Here is a 20,719-nt window from a genome sequence, read left to right on the forward strand (position 1 = left end):
TATGGACAAGGGCTGCATCACAGAATTTATAAAATATTTAATTTCAGTTAACTTTGGTCCCCACTGAGAAATAAAAGCTTAAAGCCACTCTACATGTCACTCAATAATAGAACTCATTAATGACTGAATCAAAAAGTGACACGATTATCAAAAATGTACTGTGTTGTACAGTAGATTGAACTGTGCTACTATTGTACCTCTACATTAGATGCACATTTTCACTTTCAGGGTCACAATTTCAAATTGAGTTAGGGTTATTTAGAGTCACATCCTGTCTATGTTGTATAGGGTGACTGTTTCATGAACATGTCTGTGTGCAAAAAAGAAAAAGAGAAAATGTTGCTCAAAGTGAAGTACAGATGTAGCCACTGTGGAGTTTCACTTTGTACTATGTACTTCTACTCCATTTCTATAAGGAAGACTTTTTTTAGCATTCAACACTCAGGAAGGACTTCAGCAATCACTGTAGCATTACAAGGCACATAAGCAAGAATGGACTTTTTGTATTAACTGAGATGTAAACTGCATACTTTATATGGAAAACATAGATATTTGGACAGATAGATTGATTATCTTTTAGGATTTGTTGTCATAATATCCGTTAGGAGTTGAGAGGCTCTGGACGTAGCGGACGGCGTCTGCGATGGTGAAGAACATGATTTTGTTCTCTCCTCCATCACATCCTTTTTTATCGGGGTAGTATCCCCCTCTTTCCAGATCATCCAGTACTGAAGCATTACACTGGGCCAGGACAATTTTGATTCCAAGTTCTCCATAATCTTTGCGGACCTCTTTCAGAGCATTCACTCCAGCAGTATCTAGAAACAAGATGGCACTGCAGTCGATCACCAAGCTGCGTAAGGAAGATTTCTTGTTGAGCATCAAGGTTACAGTCACACCAGCTTCAACCTCATCCTCTTTACCTTCAGCCTCCTCCTGCTCTGACTTCATATTCGGGACTCCTGCGACTTCTCCCTCCTGTTTGTTCTTCTTCTTGAACTTCATACGCCGGGTTTTCTCCTTTACAGGATCAAGTCCTACACACCTGTAGAGAGATTTTTTGAACAAGCTCTGGTTGGCGTAATAGATTGGAGCCTCGTATCTAAAAACAGTCACTCCGGAATGTGTTTGAAGGCCGCGGTAAGACGACAGGTCCTCGTAATGCTCCCTGCTTGTAGCCCGGCCAAGCTCCAGGACCTGGGCTTGCTGGGTTCGGCCAAGGACGCAGAAAGCCGACACCAAAACCCCCACGAGGAGACCCAGCTCTGTGTTGACAAGCGCAGAGGTTGCCATGGTGATCACCCAGATGGAGGTATCGACACGGTTGACACACCACATGCGGGGAATGTCTGTGAACTTTCGTAAAGCTCCGCGGAGGTTAACCACTATGATGACCGCTAATACACATCTGGGCAGGAGAAGGAAGAAAGAAAACCAGCATGAAAGGGCAACAGTTAGGAGCGTCACTTAGTGGTATTCATGGAAGAAAGCAATTAATCAGTGCTCTGAAGAGTGAAAGCTATTTTAAGGTGTTTAAGAAACAAGGTTACACGCCCTTACTTCACATTTGCAGTATGAAAATTTTAAATTGACTCACAGCATTTGACTTTGTCAGCTTAAGGTTTTAAATTTCCAATGCAATCTTTTGCCATTCGAACAGTTTTTCCATCTTAGATTTTTAAAGCTCAAAGACTGAGGGGCAAAGGGTGAGACATTGAGGGTAACAGACAGAATCAGCTTAATGATCTACACAAATAGAGAGGGGGGATAATAAAAGAGATAAGGAACAGAAAGACAAAACATAATCTGGCCTAAGCAGATGTGTGACATTATTGATGAAGACATTCCATATGATCAGTGGAAGCATTTGTCTATGGGCGGGTATGTAGATAACACACTAGCCATAGAGGCAATTCAAAACCAATCATCAGCTGCAATCACAATCAATAGACAGTGATCAAGGCTCACACAAGACTCAATGTATCTCCCAATGGGTAAAAAGTAAAGTTTAACTCTCTAGTTGGCAATTAACTCATTTTTTATTAATTCATATTTCTCCTTCTAATTCCATAATCATTTCTTGTAATATTAGAATGGAAATTAAAGTATTTTTAAACATCTGTCTTCACTGAAATGTGTTGCCGTAAAAATTTTTAACTAGCACAGCTTCTGCAGAGCGACAGCTAGCAGAGTCAGCATTAGCCCTGAACTTTAACCATAGGTTATCTGTATCTGTCCAAGTCTACCTTTGAAACCTCTTTTCATGGTAAACAAGATACGAACTGCCAGCAAATGTTTAAGTACTCCGATAAACTAGAAAGAAAAAACTTGAATCATAAAACAGGAACATTGGAAGTGTGAAACTTATGTTAAGCTTGAACTTGATAGGTTTTACTTCAAATAAAATTTGACTGCCATACTGATGTGTTAAAGCTATATCTAAGCGTGTCGGCTTGAATGTTGTAACTATGTATTACAATGTAATGTGTATGTATGTGATCTACACTGTTTCTTATTGAGCACTATACAAAAATATACTTGCATTTTAATATTCCTATACTGACATTTTTTAAACAGAAAAAAAAAACTAATTTAATGAATGAAACAGATGACATGTCATCTCTCATCTTCTCTTTTCTCAGTTACTCTATACTTACTAAATGTGCATCTCCTGCACTTATTGCTTATCTGCTTTTTACGCACAGCTGATTTTTCCTTTTCTATCACTGCCTTTCGGTGATTGCATGTTTTATCTCTTGTTATAGTATGGTTTCAATTACAACATTTACAATTGAAAATCTTATACTATCAAGAAAATTATTTTAGTTCATCATTCTATTGATAAGAGCAGGTTGTCATTCCAGCAATCAGAATGAACTAATTACCTACTAATTAGGAGATTAACGCGCAAGAGGAATAATCGAGGAAGACCCTTAAATCGATTATTAATTAAGAAATTGATATGCTTACTTTTGAAGGGAATAGAAGAGTGGTGCGATAACCAGCAGCACCAGCAGCAGGACAAGGGCGCTGACCAGCCCAGACATCTGAGTCTGGCACCCTGTTGACTCCTTGACGAGGGTCTTAGTCAGTGCAGCGCTGGTGGTGAAGCAGCGGAAGAACGATGGCAGGATGTTGCAGAAGCCAATGGCGTACATCTCCTGGTTGGCGTCCACTGTGTAGCCGTGCTTCTTGGCAAACATCTCTGACAGTGAGACAGTGATGGCGAATCCCACGATGGCAATGGAGAAGGCATCGACAGCCACATTGGGGATCAGAGTCCACATGGGCAGCTGGGGAGGGAGGAAGCCCGTGGGAATGTCCCCAACCACGCCTGACCCATGATCAGTGTTGAAGTGGCCAAAGTGAGAAACCAGTGTTGCAATTATCACCACAAAGAGCTCGAAGGGGATTGGAGCCTGGGTAAGGAAAAAATAGAAAAGACAACACACAATTATTAATTAAAAAGTTAGAGGCATTTTATCACACTAACATCCTTACTACTAGTGAGGTAACAATTGTAAAGTTTGGTCTGAGGGTGGCAGGGAAAGACCATGTTAAATAAGTCAAAAGAGTTTATCCTGTGTATGGTGGCCTTTTGGGGACAACGTGGGCTCAGACTTAGCTTAACTTTCTAAGCTGAACTTTGTCAGGCTTACATCAACATCCCACAGCTTTTTCTCAACTGTGCTTTGTTTAACATGCTAATGTTAGCATTAACCTCAAAGTTGATGAGACTGATGAGGCTGAAATTGAAGTCCCACCCTCATTCTTACCCCGTCCTTAACCACATGAAACAATTACCTAACACCAGACATCTCTAATCTTAACCTAAACATAAGCAGTTTCAAGGTTGTACTGGAACTTCTATCTTAAGGAATATACCTAAAGCCACATTTTATCTTTTATCAACTTTCCACTTTGGTGGGCCAATTACAAGTAGAACATTTGACCAGTTGGTATGCTAGATTAAATTCACAATTTATTTCGCACTGGACAAAAGTGATGGATGTACAGAATGAACAAGTGACTGACCAAACCACATCCTTATCCCCCAGCACCATCCTGCTAATGTGGCCAAAAATAGACATTTCAAAAGCAGAAAAAAATGGTCCAGGTTGGCTAGTAATTTCTCACAGAACCAGTTCTGCTTCAAATTTTATTTATCCTTCTCTGGTCACTTTACTGTATGTAGTTGTGACCCTAGGACGAATGGGACAGGAACCTTTGATTATAATCTTGTTCAGGGAGGACTAAGCTTGTTTACTGTTACTCATGGCAAACATTTCAGAAAACAGCATCTGCTAAATGTCAACAATGTGTACAACAACAATTTTTAAATGTCAAAGGTTCTAAGTTACTTAGGAATGTATGTGCAACTGAGCAGCCAGGGTGCAACAAAAGAGCAATTGATTTTCTTGCATTTCCACACAAGCTGTTAACATGCAAAACTTATATTTAAATGTATATTTGAAATAAACTAATCTGCACTTTATCGTAGAAAAGGTTTCAGTCGTAGTCATCTGGACACTGTTTTCAGAAGACGTTTCGGCTCCCATCCGGAAGTCATTCTCAACTGTGAAAAAATGGCACGGGAAATTTAAGCTACTCTGTGTTACATAAATCCTGCCCTCAGGAAGGAGTCTACCTGAGTATCTGTTGATTAGCTAGTTTCACCTGAAACTGACCTAATTGTTTCCATGATGGCCCAGTAATCAGGCCTGTTGTTTTCTGGTCAGTTTCAGGTGAAACTAGCTAATCAACAGATACTCAGGTAGACTCCTTCCTGAGGGCGGGGCTTATGTAACACAGAGTAGCTTAAATTTCTGAGTTCCCGGTACATTTTTTCACAATTGAGAATGACTTCCGGATGGGAGCCGAAACGTCTTGATTCTGAAAACTGTGTCCAGATGACTACGACTGAAACCTTTTCTACGATAGAACACTCCTGGACGAATGAGGGACTACACCGTCTTAATCTGCACTTTGTCTGTTTACCTTTAGCTTGGCTTTGAAGCGATCATTGAGCTCCTTGGTAGGTATCAGTATCAGCAAACACACCAAACTGGTCACCAGGTCACAAATGTTGGTGTTTCCCAGGTTGACGAGCAAGCTGTACCAGGTCTTAAACAGAGTGAACCAGCCCTGGGGCCTGGGGATCTTCAGGCCCAGAAGGTGCTTGAACTGTGAAGTGAGGATGGTCAGGGAGGCTCCTGTAGTGAAGCCACTGAGAAGGGAGTCAGAGAGATAGACAGAGACGAAGCCTACCTGGAAAATGCCCATTAGCACCTGAGAGAAAGAGATAAGCATCAGGCAGCTTTGATACCCAAATTAATGCCTCTAGTTTGCCTGAGGCCATGGAGAAGAATAGAAGCATTTGTTTACACTAACGTGATAATTTGTGTCTGTCCAATGCATAAGTGCGCCCCTGCTCACTTACCTGGTAAACTCCAGCAGTAAAGGTAAGTGTAGCTCCCACTGTGATTGCATAGCAGCTTCTGTCACATTCCACCCCAACGCTGTCATTCCCCTGGCCAGCCAGCAGGATGGCACTGTTGTTACTACTGATGCTGCTGCTTTCTGTGAGGTACCCTGCCAAAGCTAACTCCCTATCCACGACCTGACCAACAAGCAGGCAGAGCACCCCAAAAATCCCAACTGAGATGTGTTTAGAAGTGCCTAAGACGGCATAGATGATGGAGGAGAAGAAAGATGTATAGAGACCATATATGGGCTCCTGACTGGCCAACAAGGAGTAGGCTATGGACTGAGGTACCAATAGGATTCCGACAATCAGTCCTGACATGATATCGCCCAGCAGCCATTCCCCGAGCTGGTAGCGCGGCAGCCATTTCAGAATCGGGGCGAAACCCAGTATTTTGGATTTTGCTTTCTTTGGGGTGCACAAGCAGTGTTTCTTCAGCCGATGGGAGACAACGGATTGCCAGTCTTTGACTGTTTCTTTCTCTACTCTTTCCAGAATGAGAGGCTGCTGCTGCTGCTGCTGGTCGCTCTCGGCTCCATCTTCTGCTGTTGGGCAGCAGTCATCGCCGTGAGTCATTATCGAGCCCTTATCTGTCGTGATGTGAAGAAGAGTTCAGTTTAGCCAAGTAGTCATACCAACTTCAAAAAACAACTGGTTATAACGGGCAAAATAATAAGGACTTCAACAAAAAAAACATGTATATGCTAACTCATCTCATTACCATTTGCAGCTCACTACAATAACAACCGCATATGACACTTCAGAAGCAGTGTGGCGTGAGGTGGAGGGTGCAGAGAAGCACTATTAAATGACAGGTCAGTAGGTGTGCGCCTAACTGCATATTTCTGACATTTTGCTGAGACCTAGAAATATTTCCTCCTCTTTGATGTTACATCACAATACAGATAAGACACTTCCCCTTATTCATACAATTCAGTTTATAGTTTTAGTGACCTTTAGACGGAGAAATAAGCCCTTATCACGAGCACTGATATCTACCAAACCGAGGACAAAGCAGGAAAGAAAATAACACTAACAACCTATGTAATGTGATATGTTATTCCCTCTCTACATCCTTGGCCAATTAAGGTCATTATGTAAACAGGCTCGAGCTACTTAGTGACTGGATCTTAATGTACAGTTAATTTATCACACTTTGTCATTTTAATTAACATATGTTATGGTCTTTTTGTTTCCTATTTTTAAGCAAATGCATGTAGTAAGCTTGCGAAGTTTAGGTTAAAACTGGGCTTAATTTAGTTGAAAAGTCAATTTTTATTAGGAGACCTAGACTGCTGTTTAAACACATTAAAATGGCTATACTTTAATATGAAAGAGTTGAAACTGAACCGAAACTAACTGAAATGCTGGAGAAAGAAGTGGCTTTATAACATAGTAACTTAAGTCTACAACAAAAGTATCGCCTTTCAACCCAACACATTGACTTTTAACGTTACATCTGACTACTTCTCTGCACACATGTGGTATTTAAAGCATGCTCAAAATGACAACGTTAACAGGATTACAGTAACGTTAACTTGTTTTTGTTTCCCAAGATAAACTACTCATGTGTAGTAGTGGTAATGCGATTATTCGTCATGCCTACAGGCGATTTAAATGCTAAAATCGTTATTACAGGGAAGTGGAGTAGCGTTAAAAAAAGTCCAACGTTACTAAATGCCAGTAAGTTATCTACTACAGCTAGTTATATCTGACATTCCCGATCTAAAAATCCCAATGAATTACTTGCGAAAATCCCCAATTATGTGTCCAACGCAGTCTAACTAGCTAACATTAACCTAACTCAGTCCAGGAGCTGCCAACGTTGCGCTAGCAGAGCTGTGAATGGGCACCATTGTAAACAAGTTGTCAACGTGGACACCGGTTGAAACTTTTAGCCAGCTAAAGTAAATTAACGTGACATTTCCCACGGGGAAAGCAAACAACTCATTGTTGTTAATGTGTAAAGTAACTGACCTGAGCTCGAATCACTCGCGGTTTACGAAGTTAATGTTACGTTGTGTTCAGACACTGGAGCGTCATTCCGCCTCAAATTCATTTTACACTGCTCTCCTCTGCCGCCGCCGCTGCTTCTCTTTTAGTGTTTATTGTCAGTTTGGAGGCGCATTACCGCCACCAACTGGACTGGAGTGTGGAGCCAGAGATTATGCAGGAAAATAAAAATAAACATACTAAAAAAAAAATAATAATAAAAAAAAACCCACTCCAGATTGTTTGAGCTTAATCAGTTTCTTTTAGAAACCTAATAATGCCACCGTATATCTTGCCTGCTGTTTTCCCACAGAGACCGGACAATGAAAAGTCATGGTGGTTTGCCTTCCTTAACGACTGAAGAAGGTGATTTCACTTGATATTGTATTTTCGACAGTGATGTAGTATATGTTCGACCGTTTCTGGTTGGCTATTCTGTGAGCATTTCCCAGTTGGGTGCTTGCCTGTTTTTTTTTTAATAATATATGGTTGAGACCTGTATGACCTATTCTCAGACGAGTGAGGACATTTACTTTGCTTCGTTTCCACCATCCTCCCAGCACCAGCATGTCTTTGTATTTCATATAGATGTCTTCCAGTTTCGTTATCATCCCAGCTCTCCTGCCATACTGATTGTGCATACTGTATGTCCTAATGAAAGTCTTAGCTTCAGCTTTGCATAATGGAGCTTGTAGGTCTACATGCTTAATTGTGAGTGTTGGTTTGGTCAGAATAACCACCTGCTCAATTCCCTGCACACCATCACGAGCAGGAACCCAAAGGAAGCATGTAGATATACCCTTAATTTCCATCTTGTACAATAGAAGGATTATTTAATTGATAATATCTGTTGTAAACGATGGTCTCTCAGATCTTACGCTTGTTAGTGCTGAAAAGCTGTCAGATGCAATTACGGTGTTATTGGCCCTGCAGTCTATCCACTGCAGGGCCAATAATATTGCCAATAGCTCTGTGATATATACTAATGGTATGGACAAATGGTCTGATACTCTTTTCTTAATATATGACTCACTCACTGGGATGTATACTGCTGCACCTGCACTCCTTGTATCAGGATCTTTGGAGCCATGTGTGAATATAAACACTGAGTCTGAACAATGCTGCTCAGAATACTTCTGGACTATGCGGCATACTGGAAGTTGCTCTGACTTATCCTTCAACTCCTGCTGTATGTAGAGGTCTGCACTTGGCATGGGGAATAACCAGGGATGAGTTGAAGAAATTGAAAATGTGGGTCTATGCTGTAATTGACGTAATCCTGTGTTTTCTGCCTCTGCATCACCATTCCACCCAAAACGTATGAAATTTGTCTCATTATGTTCCCAGCAGTCTGTTAAAACACTCTTGACAGGATGAGTATCACATTGCCCCCCGGAGATTAACCCAGTAGCCCAGCATTAACTTCACTCTTCTGATCCTTAAAGGCATTTCTCCCATTTCCACCTGCATCCCTGATACTGGAGATGTTTTGAAAGATCTACTACAGGTTCTCAGGACCTGAGCTTGTAATACATCTAACGTTTTGAGGTTTGATTCTGCTGCTGACATGTAAGCTACACAACCATAGTCAAAGACAGAGCTCATGAGTGTCCAGTATACATATTTGTAGAGATGCTCTACTTGTTCCCCACTCCTGTCCAGACAAACAACAAAGTACACTGATGACCTTTGACATTTGTTCTTAACTTTATCTAAATGAACATTCCATGTGAGCTTTTCGTCAAATCAAACTAACTAACTAACTAACTAACTAATCTAAAAGATTTCTTGGGGTTGTACTTGCTCAAGAGGTTGTTCGTATAGTTTCAGGGAATTAGGTTTGATTTTATGCCGTTTTGAGTAACAAATTACTTGTGTTTTTGCTTCAGATAGTTTGAATCCCCATTTAGTTGTCCATTTTCCCACTTCATCTATTGCAGCTTGCATTTTCCTATTGACATAAGATACAGTGCGGCCTCTTATCTACAGAGCCCCTTCATCCGCGTACAAAGATTTTCCTACGCTGTGTTCAACCTGAGAGAAGATGTCATTGATCATTATGTTGAATAACAACGGACTCCATACACTACCTTGCGGAGTTCCATTTTCTACTGTATATACACTGGAGTATTCTGCACCTACTCCTGCTTGTATTTTCCTGTCAAATAAAAAGTCCATAACCCAATTATATACTCGACCGCCAATTCAAAATGACTTCAACTTAATAAGTAGCCCTTCTTTCCAGAGAATTTCATATGCCTTTTCAACATCAAAGAAGAGCGCTATCACTACTTCCTTATTGGTCTGTGCTTTCTTGATCTGAGGGGTATTTTCCTGGTATTGGAACAGGCATTATTGCTTGTTATCACACTGAAGGAAGTTGGCCAGTATCCCAAACTCTGTTAAACAGTCTTAACACTATGCCCAGTGTATTATCTGTCATGTGTGCCAACATTTTACAACATACACCATCTTTCCCCGGAGTGGTCTGACGAGCACTAGTAATTGCTCCTCTCAGCTCAAACATATTGAAAGGCAGGTCTAACGGATCTCCTGACATCTCCCTTTTCTCTAATATTTTGGGGTTTACCATCTGTTTCTATACTGCCTCTGTGAGATTATATGAACTGTGAACTTTTCTAAACTTTTCTAAATTGTTCTTATTGTTCTCTCAACTATTGCCTGGGCCCTTTTTATACTGGATCAAAGCATCCTGAGAATGAAGTTTTTTGAGTTTCCTAAATGCTTAATTTCTGGCTTTTATGGCTTTGTTGTTGCTATTCCACCAGGGTACTTTCTTGGTGCGTCTAGTTCCTGTATTAGGGATTGTTTCCTCAGCGGACTGAATTATTTAATTAACTTGTTCACTGTTGAATATGTTTACATTCATCTGGTTCTCCACTTGAAGTTTCAAACATCTGTTTGCGCTGATCTCTTGGAAAGCATCCCAGTTAGCATTTCCCAATTTCCATCTGGGAATTTTCTTTCCTTTTATAAATCTTTGTTCCAACCTCAGTCACTAAAGAGTAGTGACTCTTACTGTAGTATCTTTTATCACACTCCATGTGCTTACACCTGCTATTGCACTAGATACAAATGTCAGATCGAATGCTGCTTCTGTGTTTCGTGTGCTATTATATCGTGTTCCTTCCCCATTATTAATACACACCAAACAGTGATCATCTATAAATTCTTCAACAACTAAAGCATTTGCATCTGTGTTATTGCTCCCCCATAATGAAATATGTGAATTGAAATCCCGACACCATATTACACTGTCTTGCAATCAGTCTCCCAACATTTCATGATCTGTGCTTACAAGTACAACCTTTATAATTCAATCCGTTCTGTATGAATGTTGCAACTCCTCCACATTTGCCAGATTCCCTGTCTCTTCTGCAGTATATCCCTTTATAATAAAATCCAACTGTGGTTTCAACCATGTCTCCTGTATGCAAATTACATTAGGTTTCTCTCCTAAATGATTTGCTTATATACTTCTTAAACTCTTGACTATTTGAAATCAAGCTTCTTGGATTCCACTGAAGTAGAATTAACACCATCAAGAGGATCCAGCCCATGCCTGAGTGTCTTTAACTGTTTCCCAGTGAAGCCCTTTCACATCAAGGTACTTCTCAGATGATTTGACAATTATTTTGATCCTTTCATTTCGGCTTTTTGTCTGTGCCGAACAGTTGACTATCGCCGCCATAAAGAGTACAAAATTGTTCGTACTCACCATCAGAGTTTCCTCCTCCTTATTGCGTCCACATTTTCCTGTATCTTTGTTCCTAGTGTCATTTTGTCTTGACACCAGCGTGTCTCCTGAAACCTTTACTTCCTCTACATAGCTGATTGACGTGCTGCACCTCCGCCGCTCTTACTAACTTTGCACCCATAAGCTGAGCTATGTTCACCTCCACAATTTCAATTTTCCATGCTCATGGTCTCTGCCACATCTACCACACCTTTGCTTTCCCTTGCACACCGCCGCCACATGTCCAAATCTCTGACACATCTGAGTGGTGGGGGAACAACGAAGATCTTTTCCGTGAGTCTTTCTTCATCAAATGTGATCAAAACCAAGAGATTATCCCATTTAATCCCATTTCTGTTTGTTTTCACGTCACGTTTTGACCTCACTCGCATTTGTTACATTTCCTTTAACATCATCTGCTGATACATTTACGGGAATCCCTGTGACAACTGACCAATTTTCTGTCATTAGTCAGAACATTGCACTTTATTGCCATTTATTTTATTCATTCTGATTGCTCTCTTGTTGTCTTCCATCTTTACGTATAATCTGCAATGATCCATTTCTCAACATTGTAGCACTCCTTACCTCCCCAATTTCCTTGCTTATGGATTTAGTTAGCTGTATTGGATTCCAGTCGCTGAAAGAAGCCCCCTCTTGCACAAGTTTAACAATTACCTTGATATCAGAACAGTATGCCAGATATCAGAATTTTTCCATTTCCACAGCTGACTGAATCAAAACCTAAAACCCTAAACTCTTATAAACTATTACAACACCTGGAAAACAGAAACACAGTGGAAAACCAGACAATGTAGAAATATCTGAAATATAGTGATGTCAATTCAGTTAGTCAATAGGAAGCTGTCCTCCTACCGTTGTCTTCTCAAGTTTAATAAGCCAATCACTCATGTAACTCACGTTGGTATCGGTGGATGGGTATCCAGGAATAGTGAGCACTCTTTTGACTTTGCAACTATTTCAACAGACCCTCGTTGACTGACATCATACAAGTGAAAGCAGATGTAACAAACAATAGAAATGGTATTCGGTTGTTAAGGAACATTTACATGTTCTTCTGGCCTTGTTTCATGGTTAACTTTGAACCACTAATACCGATAGGGTTAGCAATTCATAATAATAAAAACAGACCAATGTACAACTAGATCAAGTTATGAGTTCTTGAGAAAATAGACTGGCAATTAAGAACAAAGCCACTCATGTATTGTACTTGTAATCTGTGTTCAACTTGTCCTCCATATAATAATAAAACTTTATTTATATAGCACTTATCAAAACAAAGTACAAAGTGCTTCACAACAAGAGAAATAAAATACCACAATGAATGACGAAATATAAAGAAATAAAACTGACTCAGACAACCTAATTTCTTTGGGCAAGTTGTTCCAGAGCCTCAGGGCCCTGATGGCAAAAGCTCCGTCCCCCTTAGTTTTCATCCTGGGCTCAGGAACAGACAAAAGACCCTTACCCGAAGATCGCAAACTATGTGAAAGTTCATACGGGATTACAAGGTCTAAAATATAATCTGGAGCCAGGCCATGAAGAGCCTTAAAAGTAATCAATAAGATCTTAAAATCAATCCTAAAACCAACAGGGAGCCGATGTAAAGAGGCTGAAACAGGTGTGATGTGGTCGTACTTCTTGGTCCTGGTTTACAGCCGAGCAGCTGAGTTCTGAACAGTCTGCAGTCGTTTCAAAGTTTTTTGATTAAGACAAGTGAACAGGCTGTTACAATAATCAAGGTGTGAGGAGATATACGCATGCACAACAGTTTCTGCATCACTAAAATTTAAAATAGATCGGATTTTTGCAATATTTCTGAGGTGATAAAAACATGATTGGACGAGCTTAGTGATATGTTGCTCAAAACATAAATTGCTATCAAACAGGACACCAAGATTTCTTGCAACAGGCTTGATATGTTGTGACAGGTCACCAGTAGATGGCAGTATTTGTTTAGTAATATGTTGGGGCCCAATAACAAGGATTTCAGTTTTATTTGAATTTTTTACATATGGTCCAAACTAATTTTATAGTATATATTATTACTATAGCGTATACACTGCTTCTGTGTGTTACTTTCATGATGAGCTGCTTACATTTGCATAGGTATGGATAGCAAAGGAACTGAACAGTGGTTTGAGAGATTTTTACGGACAATTTCATACTTTTTTTTAATTTTTATTTTTTACTTTGAAAACTTTTGGTGAAGTGTCACTTAAATGCCTCTTAATATGAACACAGACATATTGGTATCTTTGTAGTCTGAAAACCTCAATGGGCGGAGCCAACAAATCACACTTCTTCTGGCACAGTACCAGCCACAACTGTAATGTAAGCTAGTTGTCTCACATGAAACCTTGTTGACCCTATAATTTCAGAAATGCCATGGTCGTGAATTACGAAAAATGAAGTAATTGGCATTTAAACTCTATTGATTTTTAAACCTTTCTTCTTTTCAAGTTTGCAACCTGTATGAGGTATCTGCCAAAAAACATGCAAACAAGTGGTTGGTATATGGCTAATGAACAGCGCGTTTAAATTCAATAGGCTATATGCAACTCGTTTTCATCACACTGCACAAGAACCCATAAGTGCTAAGTGTGTCTTATAGTGAGAAAGATAAAGGAATCCCAGGTTATGTCATTAAACATTGGAAGGTACCGTAATCCCAGTGTTGTAATTAGATGCAGGCTTATGTCCACACATGACCATTTAAAACCATCCTGGTAATCCCTTTTCTTTTCTCAGACACCTGCCGAGTTGGTTAGCAGGACAGAGGGATTATACACTTTATTTATTCACTTTGCTGGAGACAATACAAGGACTTTAACAGGTAGGACCATTTGTGTTGTATTAAAATAATCTATTAGATCCGTGGGACACAGATGTCAGTTGTACATTATTATCATCATTACTTTATTGATACATTTCTATGTGAAGTACCTCGGACAAGGAAGGGACAATATACAGTATCAAGTGCCAGAAGGGATAGATAATCTCAGGAAAGTACTAAATTAACTAAAACTTGTCCTTGTCCAATTTGAGGTACTAGTAGATTAAATGAATTGCCAGGAATAATTTGGCCTTAACATTGATATTAAGATGATTTAAGGGGATGACCCACTTTGCTTTTATCACATCTACATTTTTTGTCTTTATGTAATAATAGAATAAGCATAGATTTTTCTATAGCCAACAATAAAACCACAGTAGTAGAGTAGAGTCGAAGACATAGAAATGGACAGACAAAACACTTTTTCTATAGGTTTAGAATCCTCATGTATGATTAGAGAAGTGCTCACAGAGCTATGAAAGATACAGTTTATGCTAAGGAAAGGGCCTTTATTTAAGTTGCGTGTTAAATTTGTTTATGTAGTTTGTCAAGATGAACACGTTATCGACTATGAAATCATAGTTTGTCAATGGCTCATGTAGACCAGTGTTTTTCAACCACTGTGCCGCGTGCCGTGAGAGATCGTCAGGTGTGCCGTGGAAAATTATTCAATTTCACCTAATTGGTCTAAAAAACATTTTTTGAAAATTAATTAATTATACACACTGAGTAGGTAGTGAAAGATCATAAAAGACTTTTTTCTTTGTGTTTATTTGATTCCTATTCAAGACACTTTGATAAGAATGACTGTATATTGTTAATATAGGCTACAGAGTTTCATTTTTTAACTTTCGGTTGGTGGTGTGCCTTGTGACTTTTTTTCAATGAAAAAATGTACCTTGGCTCAAAAAAGGTTGAAAACACTAATGTAGACAGTTCAATAATACTAAAGTAAATACATACTACATACATAATAATATGTCTGCCGGTTTTGGTAAAGGTCTCGCTTGTAGTCACAAACCCACGGAGAATTATCTGCAGCTCCACTGAGCTTTTTGGCATCTTTCAGCTCATTGTTTTGGTTTTACAGCACACTTACTGTGTGGTTCAGTCTCAGCGCTCTCATCAACCCTGTTTCTGTCAGCAGCAGGCGGCTGTTTTCAGCAAACAACTGATAAAACCACTGTACACTGCCTGTCCAGCATCAAACTGCAGAAGACCAAACCGTAGCTAAAAGAAGAGTGAGTATTGGACTTACATTCGTTTGTTTCGTGTGGATTTGCTCAGCCCCCAAGTGACCATAAACAATGCAACTTAAAGTGGAAGGTGTTTGCTAGTGGATCAGTTTTGGTTAAATGCCTAGCTAAGTAGCAGTTCATGACTAATTGATGAATATAAGAAGGTGTTTTGCATACACTTTTCCCAACCAGGACTTTTCCCACTTTGGATTTGAATTGCTAACCATCCAGCCCCAAGCATTACTACCATCTGTTTGAAACTGTGCCCTGTCAGCAGCAGTCATGGTGGACGCAGCAGCAGCAGAGCAGTTCCTGGATGCCAACCCGCAGTTCGCCAAGCAGTACTACGACATCAACTTCCGGCCTAAGGTCATCTCAGACCTGCTGGACAGCAACCGGAAGGCAGTGATGGACATCAGCAAGTTTCACGAACTGACGATGGTGGAGGAGAGTGAGGTTCTCTTTGACCTGATCCGGGACATCCAGGACAACCTGCAGATGGAGAAGTCGGTCTTCAACCTCATGAGACACCTCAGCTTCATGATGAGGGCCGACCGCATGAGTCTCTTCATGTACCGGCAGAGGAATGGAGTGGCCGAGCTGGCAACCAGGTCACTGGGAATTTCTTTTAAAGTTTAAAAAGTAGCCTTTTCTGTTTCAACAACACTGTCTCACAAAAAGCAATGTGACCACTGAAACAGAGATTATGTATTACTGTCAAAAATATGATTATATTTATTTGCCATGAAAGGAGTATGTGACTGCACACATTTTCACATGTTGTTCTCATGAAAAGTAAACAGTAACGGTTAAGCTTGGGAAACTAAACATTTTGGACAAAAATCATTTTCAGACATCTTCAGGGAATCATATTGAATGAATACAGATGTTGTTTTTCACCAGAACACTGCTTCACATTCAGACAGCTCCAGCCACTCACATTTGGCAGCTTAATTAAATAAGGGAATGTTAGTAGAGTATTTCTGCTTTTTTGTACTCTTTATGTACATTTTCATGCCCACTAAAACAAGACTCCTGCTGTTGGCAGCTCCAGTGGTGATTTAGAATGTAGATGAATTGCTCAAGGGCGCATTGATGAGTATCAAGGGACATTTGCATTTCCTCTCTTTAGTGACTGAGTTTTGTCTGAATGGCAACACTTTGAGATTACCTGTTTGAGTTAAAAATGTAATAAAAGAAAACCCACTTTAGTTGCACAACTCCATGATAATTTGTTTTTATCTTTACCTCCAGGTTATTTAATGTCCATAAAGATGCATTGTTTGATGAATGCCTTGTGCAGCCTGAGAGTGAGATTGTGTACCCGTTGGACATGGGCATTGTGGGCCACGTGGCGTCCTCTAAGAAGATGGTCAACATTCCCGATGTGTCCGAGGTAGATACACATGACTATTGTTTGTGTGTGTTTTTTGTGTGTTCACTAGTAATGTGGTACTGACATGGGCATCAGAACCACGTTACTAGTTCATTTATTCCTGTTCAAAATCTTCCCTCGCATACATTTAATTGTCATATAAACAGTAAAATGTGGCAAATGTTTTCCTCCCAAATCGTTTTCTCCCTCACATTTACTTCCTGTTCCATAAAGTAGAAGAAGTTGATACATTAACATCTAGATAAACAAAGCCAAGAAACAAAAAAACTCCTCCCTTAGTTACTCCTATATGATTATATATTTTAAAATCTTTTTAAAGTTTACATTTATCTAGTGCAACTTAAGTGGGTGTACATGTTTTTAATCTGGTTGGCCCCACTGAGAATTAAACCATTTTACCCTGTGTTCTTGTCGTGTTCTACCTGTTGACTCTCAAAATCAGTCTAAACCTGATTAGTCATTAATCGATTCACCACAGATCCATGGCCAGAAAGTAAAATATCTCCTCTGTTAAAAAAACATTGAAATATTGCTTATTGCTCAGTAAACATTTAAATCCCTGTTTGTTTTTCAAGGAGTGAAAACTTGTCCACTTTTGCTCTGTCTCTGTTTGACCACCAGATGGCGACTTGACACTACAATGACCCTTCCACCAATTTCCTCCAACCAAAGCCAGCTCAATCTCATTATAGCCAATACCTTTGACATTTGAAAATGGCTGGCAAGCTTATTCCCATGTATATTTCAAGTTCGTCATGCTACTGCAGGCCCACTAACCTATCCTGCATTAACTGTTTTTGTGACATTTACACTTAATAAGGCAGCAGCCCACTCCGCATAACTGATGGATTACAAGCCCTCCTCTGTATCAGTTCAATCACTTCCTTTCATGGGAGATTAGAAACCTCAGCTGCTGATGTACGAACAAAACAGACCTGGGTTGATTGTTCCCGTTTGGTTTTTATCTATCGGCTCTGCTGCCAGGCCGGCCTGTTGTGCCTTCACTGTGAGCCACCACAGAACAAACATCACCGTGCTGTTCAAAACCTCCGTCACTCCGCAGCCTCACACAAACACATGAAAGCACGATGGGAAATGTGGCAACTGGAACGATATCAAAGCCTCCAACCCTCAGTCTTCCCAGTCGCAGCGAAGGAACAGCTAATGTTTCCATATAATTGGTTGCCTTTATGATGCTAATGCACTGAGGAAGGCCTTTCAGAGTAATGCAGAGACTGTGAATCACTGTCTCTCAGCGCTCTATTTCCATCCCAGTCCAATCCAGTGCAGGCCGGTCAACCAGTCAGGATTGTTGTAGGTGGAAGGTGGGGGATTATGTTTCACTGGGATTATGTAGCGAACAACAACTGGCCTCATTTCTCCCCCTTTTTCTGTCCCTGCCTCCTTCAAAGTGAATTTAATTGTCACATAATTTCTAGACTAATAACTCTGTTAAGTGAAGTGTGGTTACTTGAGGGGTGAGCGTGTGAGGATGGTGGAGAGTGTTAGTGGGGGAGGTTGCAGACGAAGCCGTTTAATCTGTCCTGAATTAGAGCGATCCCAGATTACTCCCAGAGGTCACACAGGCCCTGAGCCGTTTTCATAGACTCAGCACTATAACACACCTTTAATCTATTCGGTTACACTCAATTGTCTTTTTTTTTTTTTTCCTTTGGAGCAGAAACACACTGAAATCCACTTAATGTGTCATAACCCGAGAAGCTAAATTGGCCACGGAGGAAGTTAATGTATTGATGTCTGTGTGCAGACTTTAAATGAAATTATTTACATATTTATTTATATTTTTTTTTCTGCGTTTCATGGAAGTGAGAGAAAAAAGTTTCTCATCTCACTGATCATTTACCATATTTATTTAACAAGAGATATAAAATAAATGAATCTCCAAACCGTTATTTAGGAATATCTGACACCAGCCCACAGTGACAAATATTACAGGTCTAACCAGGGCCTGTAGATTTTCTCTTTTTCAATATATGTGAGTTTCCTACCTACTTGTTCATTTCTCTTTTTACACAGCAAAACCCAGCTGGAAGAGTTGAATAATAAATAACCTCATACATGAATAGTGTATATCAATATATAACTTGTGTTTTTTTTTTAATATCAAAATACAACTTGTGCTTACATTATGCTTCTAAAGTGTAGAGCTGCTGGGCAAGGGTCAAGGCAAAGCTTCAGCTGATAATAAGCAGGATGAAGACTTCTCAGCTTTAGGGGGTCAAATGTCATTCAATAATAAGCTGTCAAACTGCCCAGATCTTTGGAACAGGTTCATTTTTAAGCTGTGAAGTTGTGTGTGTAAGGCTGCAGTTGAATCAGCTACTGTATGGTGCTGATCCAGGATCAGCTTTGTCTCATAGTGAATTTTCCCCTTCATTTCCTGCACTACTGCCACACTTAAGGCCGACCCCTATGTAGAGAGACAAAGACAACGTTAGACATTATTACATACAAGGGATGATTTATTAATTTAGTTTGTGGTGCAAGACGAGGACCGCTCACATCTCGTTACTGATGCTCAAACAGATACACAAATTAAAATAAAAACGAATGTCACAAGGCAGGAAGGATGAAATTTTAATGATGCAAATGTTTGATTTTGGGGTGTTTTCTCCTGAGGGTGAGTGTGAGGTTGGTAAAGGGGCCGATAAAGCAGTAGAACAGCAGTAAGTCACAGAGCCTGATCGGCCTGGCCGAGATATCAGCCGATATTAGCTCATTGCAGATGTATCGGTATCGCCGTATATGTCGGCCGATAAATGACAAGCAAATGAAGTACAGCAATGCGCAAGACATGTTTTGAAATAGTTTCAACATTCTATAGTTTGTCCACCAGAGAGTAGTGACAGGTTTATTTTTAAACTGTAAAATGTTCCACTCAGTACATTTCTTGGTCGCAATTGTTAAAAGAAATTTAAGGGAACCTTATCAAAAATTATTATTTACATTATGGGTGTAAATAAAATAAGTATCGAGCAATGTATCATTATCAGATTTTTTTAAACTCTCAAATATTATCGTATTGGCCTCATAAATCGGTCAGATTATAGTAATTTACTCTGTAAATTTGCGCTGCTCTGCGCCATGCGAACTGCTAAAAGTATAAATGATGTTCCTCTCGCAAACTTTACTGACTCGTTGATTCCTTTCCCGCACTTACGTACTTTACTTACGCACTTCATTCCTTTTTGGGGCATAAGGCATAGATAATGTTCCTGCACCTATCCTGGTCTTTAGCAGCTAGTTTTGCCTCGCCCCATGAGAGACCCATCTCAGCCTCAGGCTCCACCGTTCTTTGCCGAGTGATCTTCGCAGTCTCGTTTTGTTTTTCCTGCTGGTGTCCATTTGAGAGCCACTTTGGGGATCCGCTCTGAGGGCATTCATAGTATGTGTCCAAGCCGTCTTAGACGACGGTGTTAAATTTCTTAGATCATGCTTTGACAGCGTGTCTTTATGTAGAGTTACTTATTTAATGTCTTAGTGGGCCAGTACATAAGGCAGATCTTTTGCAGACAGTCACTGTGGAATGAGGTGACTTTGTTCATGTTGCATTTGGTTATTCCGCAAGCTGCCAGCTTTCCCAAGTCTGCGCTGGATATCTTTTTGGGCGCCATTGTCCTGACTAATCAGACTTCCCAGGTACCTACACCTAACTTGTGTTTTTTTCTTTTTTAACCAGGAAATAAGATCAGCACAAAAACACACACCTAGCCTTACCCAAATGAAGACTCACCAATTTTGGTCCCCTGAGGGTCACTCTCTGCAGGCTTTTATTCCTTCTTGGCAGTTAATGAGCTGCTCTTCCTCTGTTTCACCCCTGGAGGAACACAATTGATGACCCCTGCTGCACAGGAGGAGCAGTAGGTGGAGTGCAGCAAAAGGGCCTTGAGTTTGTGGATAATGGAAAGCCTTTGCTATCAGCATTTATGGATAGATGTGGTGTGTTCATCAAAGTTGAGTCTGGAAGTTTTGA

At 40.1% G+C, this 20,719-nt stretch overlaps 2 protein-coding genes across 11 annotated transcripts in view; one reads left to right on the top strand and one right to left on the bottom strand.

The window, feature by feature from the left end:
* Positions 1-20: 20 nt before the first annotated feature.
* On the bottom strand, positions 21-12,434 carry slc26a2 (solute carrier family 26 member 2). Of its 5 annotated transcripts, XM_044205710.1 has the most exons (6): positions 12,156-12,434; positions 11,217-12,013; positions 5,441-6,075; positions 4,999-5,289; positions 2,971-3,419; positions 21-1,408 (listed from the first exon to the last, which is right to left on the bottom strand). In XM_044205710.1, exons 3-6 carry the CDS (start codon positions 6,059-6,061, stop codon positions 577-579), a joined length of 2,193 nt encoding a protein of 730 aa, XP_044061645.1. In that variant the 5' UTR covers positions 6,062-6,075; positions 11,217-12,013; positions 12,156-12,434; the 3' UTR covers positions 21-576. The 5 variants fall into 5 exon arrangements, with proteins under 5 accessions (XP_044061645.1, XP_044061646.1, XP_044061649.1 ...); XM_044205711.1 differs by lacking the exon at positions 11,217-12,013 and having other exon boundaries at positions 12,156-12,383; XM_044205714.1 differs by lacking the exon at positions 12,156-12,434 and having other exon boundaries at positions 11,217-12,094.
* pde6a (phosphodiesterase 6A, cGMP-specific, rod, alpha) overlaps positions 6,231-20,719 on the top strand; it is a 100,410-nt gene continuing 85,921 nt past the window's right edge. The window contains exons 1-5 of one of the 6 annotated variants that reach the window (XM_044205699.1): positions 6,265-6,300; positions 14,007-14,091; positions 15,239-15,332; positions 15,607-15,940; positions 16,584-16,725. In XM_044205699.1, the coding sequence (XP_044061634.1) occupies positions 15,612-15,940; positions 16,584-16,725 (471 nt within the window). In that variant the 5' untranslated portion in view covers positions 6,265-6,300; positions 14,007-14,091; positions 15,239-15,332; positions 15,607-15,611. Of the gene's footprint in view, positions 6,301-7,828; positions 7,844-14,006; positions 14,092-15,235; positions 15,333-15,603; positions 15,941-16,583; positions 16,726-19,737; positions 20,686-20,719 lie in introns of those variants that run through there. The other 5 variants (XM_044205698.1, XM_044205701.1, XM_044205700.1 and 2 more) reach the window with 5 other exon arrangements.

This window comes from Siniperca chuatsi, linkage group LG8, assembly GCF_020085105.1.
Source record: "Siniperca chuatsi isolate FFG_IHB_CAS linkage group LG8, ASM2008510v1, whole genome shotgun sequence".
Classification (NCBI taxonomy): Eukaryota; Metazoa; Chordata; class Actinopteri; order Centrarchiformes; family Sinipercidae; genus Siniperca; species Siniperca chuatsi.

Excerpts from the sequence above, each read along its gene's own strand:
- slc26a2 (XM_044205710.1), bottom strand. The coding sequence starts at position 6,061 with ATGACTCACGGCGATGACTGCTGCCCAACAGCAGAAGATGGAGCCGAG. Across the intron at positions 5,290-5,440 it reads TTACTGCTGGAGTTTACCAG|GTGCTAATGGGCATTTTCCA; the intron begins GTAAGTGAGCAG and ends TCTTTCTCTCAG. Across the intron at positions 3,420-4,998 it reads GCTTCAAAGCCAAGCTAAAG|GCTCCAATCCCCTTCGAGCT; the intron begins GTAAACAGACAA and ends TTCCTTACCCAG.